Source organism: Simochromis diagramma, unplaced genomic scaffold, assembly GCF_900408965.1.
Source record: "Simochromis diagramma unplaced genomic scaffold, fSimDia1.1 OVJJ01000604.1, whole genome shotgun sequence".
Classification (NCBI taxonomy): Eukaryota; Metazoa; Chordata; class Actinopteri; order Cichliformes; family Cichlidae; genus Simochromis; species Simochromis diagramma.
This window is the reverse complement of record NW_024387416.1, coordinates 2402098-2412181: the sequence shown is the minus strand read 5'-3', so window position 1 is coordinate 2412181 and position 10084 is coordinate 2402098. Positions and strand designations below refer to the sequence as shown.

Below are 10084 nucleotides of genomic sequence, written 5' to 3'. Positions count from 1 at the left end.
AACATTTCACAGGGTTCAGCTACCCTCTTTCATGAAGAGGCTCTCTGCCACGAGGGCTTGTTGTGTTCCGGGGTCTCAAAAAAACTCTAATTACCTCTGCTGTCATGTTTGTTGTAGAGAAGAAAAGAGCATTCAGATTTTTTTGTTTGGTTTTGTGAAGGGTCCGATAAAGGAATGTGGCGTGTGAGGCAAAGAAAGGACTTCAGAACTGATCCGCTTGAATGGATTTTCCCATGAGCCAATAACATTTTGTAGTAAAATGTTGAGTTCTGGCATTGTGAATGGAGCTTTTTGTTGGGTTTTTTTGTTTTATTTGATTATCTATTTGCTGAAAATGTAACAAGATAGCTAAAATTCTAGTGTCAAAAATACAAATTTGCAAGGACGCGTTTCATGTCTCACCTTGTTCTTTCTCCTCTCCAGACAGCGTCGAAGATGAGCTGGAACTATCGGCAGTCCGCCATCGCCCAGAAGGCCTGGAACAACTCGAAGCCCAGACGCGGTTCTCCCGAAAGGAGCTACAGATTCTTTACCGCGGCTTCAAGAATGTAAGTGACGAGGCCACCATACATAATGTACACCTTGGAATGCTTTGTTCTGTCTTGGATATCTCTTTTTTTCTTCACATCAAAAACATTGTTTTCCTTTTGATTTTATTTCATGTATTCTTTTACAACCTGCTGTAGTGAGCAAGGGTGTTTCCACCCAAGTCTCCTGAAGCAGCTCAACCTGCATTAAATGTTAAACTGTCCAATAGTGCTTACCACAGAAGATTTAAACTTCGGTGCACGGTTCACTGTGTCAGAGATAATGAGGTCATACCTCAACCCTTCCACCCCCTCCCACCTTACTTCTTTGTCATCTCTGGTGTGAGGCATAATAAGATGACCCAGAATTAACCCAACCCAGATTATCTGGCTGTGAAAGAGGATAGTGAGAGTCCTGTGATGGTGTTCCCGTGAGGCTTCAGTTTCCTGTTGCCTGCAATGTGCTCTAGCCAAGTCCCTGCAAATCTTTCCCATTAGTTCATTTCCACTGGAGATGGTGTAAGAGGTAAGAAGTGTTCTGATCAGGGCTTTAATTTGTGCTTCACACGCTGCCTGATTTCACAGCGAAAGTATTGCTTGCGTTTAAAGACATTCTCTATTTTGCCACTGGAAGGGATGAAGTGATGAATCCAAATAACTCAGGTGGCCCCTTCAGCTTTCCTTGAGCACCAGGAAAAAGGCATACATATTAATTTGCCCCTCTGGGTGATTTATCAGGAATATATGCAGAATTTGTTAGCAAGGGACATAATTTCCATTTGGTACTGGAAGTGTTCTGGTTTTCGTTTTTTGTCGGCTCATAGTCTGAGTACCATATAATGCCACCTTTAAGCAGGTCTTGGTTGGATGGAGGTAAGCAGACAGTGTGGACAGCAAAACAAAGATTGCAACTGCTAAACTGCAGTCATGAAACCATTGATATCATCTGACAACAATTCAACAAGAAGTCTTAGCCCAGAAGTTATCAAACTAGCCGATGGCTTTCCAAACAGGTCACTTCCTGTTAAAAGGGAGTTTTTCCTTCCCACAGTCACCAAGTGCTTGCTTGAAAGGGATTATCTGATTGTTGGGGTTTTCCTTCTGTTATTGCAGGGTCTTTAACTTACACTAGAAAGTATCTAAAGGCAACTCTTGTGATTGTGATTGAGCACTATCTAACCTTTTTATTTTATTTACTTCTTCTTAGTACATGGGGATCTGTCCCGGCCTTCCACAACGCGCAGTATCATTTCCTAATTCTCCATCTGCCTTTTTAAAATCTAAACTTGAATTTTAAATTCAAATTCTTTGATTTTTGATAAAAAACAAAAAATGAAATTCACATGATCCTCACTGTGTTTAGCTTGTTTGCTGTTTAGAATAGTAAAATATTGGCATGTTAGCATTTACCTCTGTACATCAAAGAGCCTCAATACAGCCTCACTGAGCCACTAGCATGGTTATAATGTTTTTAGTGTATTTATTCATTTATGTATTGGAATAGGAGGTCATCGTCTCCGTTTACTCAGTTGCTCCTGTCTACTGTGGAGTTAGATGTGGTTGAACTAGGACCCCAAACTGGACAAAGAGAAAGAGTAATGACGCTTAAATTACAGCTATTAAATAGCTTTTGTCCATCACTAAATCTAGAGTGTGGCTCATTTTTTAACTTCTGGGGTCAAACAGCTCATCTTGTCTTGCCCTATCCCAGTGACATTGGCAGAATGAAGGAAAGCTTTTAAGGCGAGCCAGACTAATAGAAGCTGGCATGATTCCCATGATGAGAAGTTTGGCCCTTTGTCCTTGGTATCCAGGGTTTTGAAGCAAATCAAACTTCTCCAAGTTTGATTTGGTGGAAGGATGAGGTCATCTGTCTTGACAACAGACTTTACAAGTTATTCACTTGTAGCACAAGTGGTGCTTTGTTTTAGATATAACGCTTTGTTGAGCAGGTCTCGTCTACCAAATGAAACCTCCGGTTCTGGGCCTTGATCTCGAGGCAGAATTTGAGCAAGGGGTCACCTTAAAGGTTTGAGAGAATTTATTATTTAAAAAAAAAACCCTTGACCTCAGACTATAGAAAATAACACAATATTGTCCTCACGTCTGACTGAATCTTCTGAGCTTTCACAGTTCACAGTCCAGGGCACTGACTTGGGCATTAGATTAAGATCTCATACTTTCGATGCCATCAGTCACGATTCGTCTGTTCGTAGGTATATTTCATTCCCCGCACTGCTTATTGCCGCCTCGCTTCATGGGTCTCCAAAAGGAATTTCATGCCTGGCCAGTTTTGCATTTGATTGAATTGGATGTGTGATTTTATTATCATGGATGAGCTAATTTTACAAGCATATCAAATGAATACAAATAAACTTTCTGATCTCTCAGTCCGTCTAATGAGAACGGCATTGAACAATGTGCAAAATCAAAACAAAACAAAAAAACAGGACAAAGGGAAACAGTGACTACGTTGGTGATCATCCTGGAAAATGTAACCCATGTTTTTCTAGTTGCTTTTTTCTTTTTCTTGAAGTCTTGATCTATAAGTGCATGAGCAAATATTTATGAATTGAGTGCTAGCAGGAAAAATAAGCTAATTAATTTTATCGATATGTATGTAAATGTAAACATTTAGATATTTGTTATATCTTTAATTTGGTGATATGTTCATCTGTTGTTGGGACACAGATGCATACTTTATGAAAATAAAATGAACTCTGGCTTAATGTTATATATGTATATAATATAAAATAAATGAGTTCCTGACTTTTAGCTCAGCAAGATCAAAGTTTTCCTTGATGGGACCTAAAGTCAAAGTGTAACTATTTCTCTGTACTTGAAATTGAATTGCAGGGGCGCTGCATTGCATGTGATAATAAGATGACGCACAGGCTCCATTCCCAACTGAAAAATAGCCTCGCTCACCAATGTCATCATCAGGCTACAAAGAAACGCTGATATACAATCAGTTGAATTCTGCCACGAGAGTGAGACTCGCTCCAACAGCTTTCACTGAGCTTTATTTTTTCTGCAGCTTTTTAGGATGATTTGCAGAGGAGAGAATAGAAGAAGAAGCTGCTGTTTGAATATTCTGGTCCCATTTCAGAGCAGATGTTATTAATGTAGACAGGCCTGCGCCTGTGTGTGTGATGCACAGACACACACAGGTGCAGCCATGCACATACTCTACAAGTCAAGTAGAAGTCCTGTTAAAAAAAAAAAATCCCCCTGCTTACTATATTTATTTACAGAGCACAACTACAACAAGAGGTTGACTGTTGAGAGCATGTTGTCTGCACGGTTGTAGAAGATAAACAAAGCATTAATTAACAGCTGCTCTGGTAAACAACAGAGAAATACTGTCAAATACAAAGATGCTACAGTGCATTTTGTCTTTATGGTGGATATGCGTGAAGTCCCTGCAGGGACAGAATTTCTACATTCCTTAAGAAACTACAGATAAAAAATACACAGCGTTACGTAAAAATCTTGATCCAACCCTTACTTCTTTATATTTTAGTATGAAAATGGGAAATTAAATAATAATACAATAATAACAATTTATTGAAATGTGTGCAAACATATCTAGAAAAAAGCATATAAGGTAAAAACAGACAACAACCCCGATGAGCTTTTATTTGGTGTGACCACCTTTATTCGTCAAAACGGCCTGAACTCTATGAGGAAGTTTATTGTAATTTCTTTAGGTAGTCTTCAGGAATAGTTCTCCAGACTTCTCGAAGGACATTCAAAGCTCATCTTTGGAGGTTTCTGCCTTTTGTTCTGTTCCCCGTCAGCGTGATCCCACACTGCTTCAATTGTGTTGAGGTCCAGGCTGGGGGGAGGCCAATCCATGACTGATTTTTAGTTTGAGTTTCATTGTGTGTTGGCAGTGGGTTTGGGATCATTCAACAATCAGATCAGATGCTTTCCAGATAGTACTGCATGGTGGAACCCAATCCAACCATACTATTTCCATCAATTTTGACAAGATCTCCACCCCAAACAAATTTAAACAAACATTTTAAATTTGGATTTATCCAAAGATCTGTTACTAGTGATTACCAGTCCAGTTCTTATATAATTTGGCATACCTCAGCCTTTTTTCCCTGAAAAAAAAACCTACTTTCCCCCCTGAAAAATCTTTTTTTTTCTCTCAGTGAATGGATTTTTCCTCTTTCTTAAAAATGTGACTTTTTGATTTTTTATATTTGCTGTAGATATTTTTTTTTAAATAGATGAACAGATCACGGAAAGCTTTTCCAGTTTCCTAAAATCACACTATGCTGATATAGACTTTAGCTAATAGCTAAAGCTAATATCTAATAGCTAAAGCATATATAGGTCAAAATCTTAGCTTCATTATTTATTTTATCACAATTTACTTGCAAAGTAGTAGACCCTTCAACCTTAGCGCATCATTTTATTTACGACAGGGTCAGCAAATCTCATCTTGCCAAAGTAATAAATTAAGAGCTCTTAACAACTGTTAGCACTGTTGCTATGAGTATGTTAGCATGCAAGTCATTTCTTGATTCAGCAGCTATGGCATTAGTCAGACCTGGGCGTGGCTGGTAGATTGAACTCAGCTTTCTAAAAAAATGGAGAGTCACAGTTAATTAATGAGTTAAGAAGGGGGGCAAAAACTTTGTCACATAGGGCTAAATTTTGCTAAATAAATAAAATCATCATTTAAAAACACTTTGTGTTTGTGTTGTAATTGTTTGATAATCTAAAACATGCAAGTGTGACAGATATGCAAAAAATAAGAGATCAGGAAGGGGCAAATAACTTTTCACAACGCTGTTGCTTCACATTTAACATCCAAATATCACAGCAATGTCATACTTTTCTAAGTCAAAAAGCACTAATTGTTTTCTTTGCAGCTGCAGTCTTTTGTTTTACCAGGAATAAAGATCAATACTTATAAATTAACAGCCTGAATATTTTTCCTCAATCCAGGCACTGTGACCGTTATAATTAGGTGTCATTTATTCCAACCATGATGGAGAGTAATTTTCCTCATTGTACATCATTATGATTCATACACGCTAGTCCAAGCAACGACTTTCAGACTTCACAAATCAGGTTAGAGCCTGCCAAATGACAACGCAGAGACAGACTTGTGCACATTCTGTCTCGCTTAACTTCTCCGAAACTTCTTTCTCGCCTCACCCTGCAAGATATTCAGCTGAGTCTGTGAGACCAAGAAGGAGGAGGGTGTCAGGGGACTTGTGCAGACAACCTTGCAGCATCCTCTTAACTTGAAACACAAGACGCCCGTTTGAAGCAAGACGATGAAGGTTTCGTCTTTATTTTCTTCCCCTCGCCGCACTGTTTCCCAAAGTGGCTGATGAGACGTGGTCACGGGAAGCAGGAAACCCGGCGTGCCCTTTAATTCTAGTGAGGTTACTCGTACTCAGAGAGCCTTTTAACGTGTCTACTTTTGACTTTCGTGAAAGGGAATAGAATATGTTGATGTTGATGCAAGTTCACAAGCACAATGTAGCTTCAGAAGTCCTTCTATCATAGAGGTGTTCGCATTTGCATCCACACCGTGTTTTGTTTTGTTTTGTTATGTTATATTTGATTTCCAATAAAAGCCCTCGCTGCTGTTGGCTATTTTCTTCCATAAAATACAGAGAAACACGAGGCTCCTGCCCTGGAAATTGCCCATGTAAGGGGTAACTTTCTAAAGTCAATATCCCGTCAGCGTGTGCCGCAGAATCGAACCTGTAAAACTATTTGCCTCCATCACCACGCTGCTCCAAGCAAGGTCATCCGCTACTTTGATTGTTTGAAAAGAGACACACGCACAATTCTTGGGTATGTTACTATTCAGTCTTTTCCAGTGAATGCTGCCAGATAACCACAGGCATGGACGAGATAACTGCTGAGGATTCGATGGTCAGTCACTGGTGGAATATGTTGTTTTTCATTTAAAGACATCTTCCCACTGCTAGCCGACTTTATCGTTCTCAGAGGTGCCCTGTTTTTAGTGAGACGTGACTGTGATTGGCACTATGTGAACTCAAGTTTAAGGCTAGGACTGTAAACATAGATGTCAGATAACCTGCGCATCTCCATTTTGTCTTGCAGGAATGTCCCAGCGGGGTCGTCAACGAAGACACTTTTAAAGACATCTACGCACAGTTCTTCCCGCAAGGAGGTCTGTGCCTGCTGCTTTGTTTTCCCAGCATGCTTTCCCTTTCCCAGGAGCTCCCGCATTCATGCGTGTTTACAAAAATTGCACTAAGTCCGGAGTACGTTAGGTTTACTCGCCTCCCATGAAAACACAGTGTCGGTGAGAGGCAGAGGGAGAAGAGAAGTTTGTATTCAGGCAGCCTTGAGTTTCTCTCTGTTGGCTCTCATCATTATGCAAAGATTCAACCCGAGGAGGAACAGAGGAAACATTAGGAAGCTTTGATATATCTGTTCAGAGAGAAGAAAGGCAGGCCAGTGAACATAATGGCACAGCACAGAGGAAACAATGATAAAACCCTCAGCTCTAAGCACACTGTTCTTCCCTCTCATCGCGAGCCTGTTTTCTTTGAAGTGGAAAAGAAAAAACAGTCTCCGCTTTGAACCTTTTTCTTGTTTGCAGTAGCCACCACTGCCAGCGAGCCGTAATCACGACAGATGTTCTGTGATTGGTTGTTTGTTCTCTCCATAGATGCTTCGACATACGCACACTTCCTGTTCAATGCTTTTGACACGGATCACAATGGCTCTGTGAGTTTTGAGGTAAGCCCAGAGTTGCCAGATCGTTCATTTCTCAGTGTCTTAAAACTCGACCAGTGTGTGGGTTCGCTGTCGAAAAGGCGCGCGCATCAAACGCTCCTACAGACGAGGCTTTACACTCGATCATTATGTAACCTGCAACCCCCTTTATAGAAAAAAAAATCTAGCCTCATCAAGTTTACTCAAGATGCTCAACATTTGATTAATATTTATGAAGGGCACTTATTTGCTTATTAGGACAGAACAGGGAACAGCGGTCATTATGCCAAACAAAGTTTCCCTGCCTAATGTGCGGTCCACTCTGTTCTGAAGTACGAGATCTCCCTGAGGACTGACACTGAATACCAGTCGACTAAACATTTGAATAATGAGCTATTTTTGATTTATGATAGCTCCACTTTTGCCGTTTCATCATTTTCCTCTAATGAATACGTGATAGAGGACGGCATCCTCACAGAAAGGTTGGAATCGGTTGAAGTGCCTAGAAAGTGTCTCATGCGTCGTTGTTGAGTTAAATCTGTGATGTTTTGCACATTTGTCAGTAAGTTGCGTTTCCATTACAGGATTTTGTTATGGGTCTCTCTATCCTCCTGCGTGGCACAGTCCAGGAAAAACTCAACTGGGCCTTCAACCTTTATGATATCAATAAAGACGGATATATCACTAAAGAGGTACGTCTCCTAAAAACACGAAGGTCACAGTGCTGAGATATTCGCCGTGTTTCACGCCGCATGCTTTAACTCTTACATGTTGTTGTACAGGATGTTCACGATTCGTCGATTTTGATCGAGCACAGCGCTACGCCAGTTTGCATTTTGCTAATGTTCACATTGAGCCTGCAGACTGCGCTCGATATTTGTACAGTAAAGATCAAAATATAACAGTTAAACTGAAGAAAACATCCTCCCAGGAATCTGCCTCTGTGGGTTAACATTGACATATCCTCCTCCTACTGGCTCACTAAGCTCGTTGTCCTTGCTTGTCAGTGTGAAAGCACTCAAGCATTGGAGTTCACAATACTTAAAATAAAAGTTCTTAGGAAGAATTAGCTGTACTGAAAACAAACACTGCCCTCTTATGGTTGAGTTGCAGTACTGTCTTCAGTCCGTGTACTGAGCAGGTGTCTCCAGTTTGCCGCTCCAGAGCCACATTTGGCTCTTTTTGCCATCTACTGTGTCAAAAGACATGGAGGGTTAATATGGAACATAGAAGTAAACAATGTTTCTTACATTTTATTTTCATGTATCTTTGCTATAAGTGATTCTTTACATTCTTATCATTAAAACTGTGCAGCCTGTACACTGTATCGTTTAGAAAATACACATAAATGGTGACTCCCCCAGCTGGCTACATAAAAAATAGCAGAGCATGGACAGATGTTTCCCTGCCAGTGTGGCCTGACTACATTTACAGCTTAACTAAAACTACCCTAACCTTTAATTTTATTCTTTACTTTCACTATTTTTAAAGCTGTCGAGCTGCCATATGTTCATTAACAAAGCTGGCTCCTTTTAATTTAATTCAAACGCAGGGATTAAGCCAGCCCGCAAACATTTAAAGCCACTCTTTTCAAAGCCGGCCTAAACAAGCTAATAGTATTTTCCCTGCACAGTTGTTTGTTTCAACTGCTGTAGCCCATCTGCCTCAAGCTTCAATGTGTTGTGTGTTCAGAGATGCTCTTCTGCGTACCTTGGTTGTAACAAGCGGTTATTTGACTTATAGCCTTTCTAGCAACTTGAAGCAGTCTTGCCATTCTCCGCTGATCGCTGACACCATCAAGGCATTTTCACCCAGAGAACTGCTGCTCACTGCATGTTTTATCTATTTTTGGCTAATTCTCTGTAAACTCTAGAGATGGTTGTGTGGGAAAATCCCAGCAGATTCTGAAACACTCAGGAACTGCTAAACTGGTCTGGCACCGAGAACCGTGCTAAGTTCAAAGTCACTGAAATATGAATCAACTTTCTCCTCTATTCTGATGCTCGGTTTGAACTTCATGGTCCCATCTTGACCATGTCTATGTATCTAAATGCATCGATTTTCTGCCACGTGATTGCTTGATTAGACTTTGGTGTTAACAAGCAGTTGAACAGGTGTCCCTAATAAAGTGGCCAGTGAGTATATATGTATATCACTCATTAGGATGTTGATTCAACACTATAAGTAAAGCTGAATAATGTAATAATGTAGCGCAGAAATCACAAAACAACATAAAATAGTCGCCATCCTTAAATTCTCAGGGTTGTTATTCGAACTTCCTGCTCCTTGAATGTGTTTTACGGGGACCTGAAAGAACAAACAGTCCCGGTGCAAATGAATGCTCTATAATGCAACACGTGCTGATTAGCATAACAGCTGAGGCTCAGGGCCATTCATTTAAATTATTATTTTTCTGACGCTGACCAATAATTCATCCTGAGACACGACTCGTGCATGAATCCAGTCACACGTAAGATATGAGTGAGGACACAAGAACTGCTAGCGAGCAGTCAGTGCAAACTGAGTGTAAGATGTTGTATTTATCTCTGTTATGTTTTCCGCGCATCACAGGAAATGCTGGACATCATGAAGGCCATCTACGACATGATGGGAAAATGCACATACCCCGTCCTCAAAGAGGAGACGCCCCGTCAGCACGTAGAAGTATTCTTTCAGGCAAGCAGGCAGTTGGCAGATTTTACTGTTTTATGTATGAGGCTTCAGAAAACCTTCATATCTCTCCTCTTGTCTGCCTCCAACAGAAGATGGATAAGAACAAAGACGGCGTGGTAACCATAGACGAGTTCATCGACTGTTGCCAAAACGTAAGGCCG

At 40.5% G+C, this 10084-nt stretch overlaps 1 protein-coding gene across 9 annotated transcripts in view; it reads left to right on the top strand.

Annotated features, from left to right (window-relative positions):
• kcnip4a (potassium voltage-gated channel interacting protein 4a) overlaps window positions 1-10084 on the top strand; it is a 147895-nt gene that overhangs the window by 135095 nt on the left and 2716 nt on the right. For all 9 annotated transcript variants that reach the window (XM_040012228.1, XM_040012234.1, XM_040012230.1 and 6 more), the window contains 6 exons: window positions 424-548; window positions 6630-6699; window positions 7204-7274; window positions 7835-7942; window positions 9822-9926; window positions 10013-10075. In XM_040012228.1, coding sequence (XP_039868162.1) covers window positions 424-548; window positions 6630-6699; window positions 7204-7274; window positions 7835-7942; window positions 9822-9926; window positions 10013-10075 — 542 coding nt within the window. The remainder of the gene's footprint in view (window positions 1-423; window positions 549-6629; window positions 6700-7203; window positions 7275-7834; window positions 7943-9821; window positions 9927-10012; window positions 10076-10084) is intronic.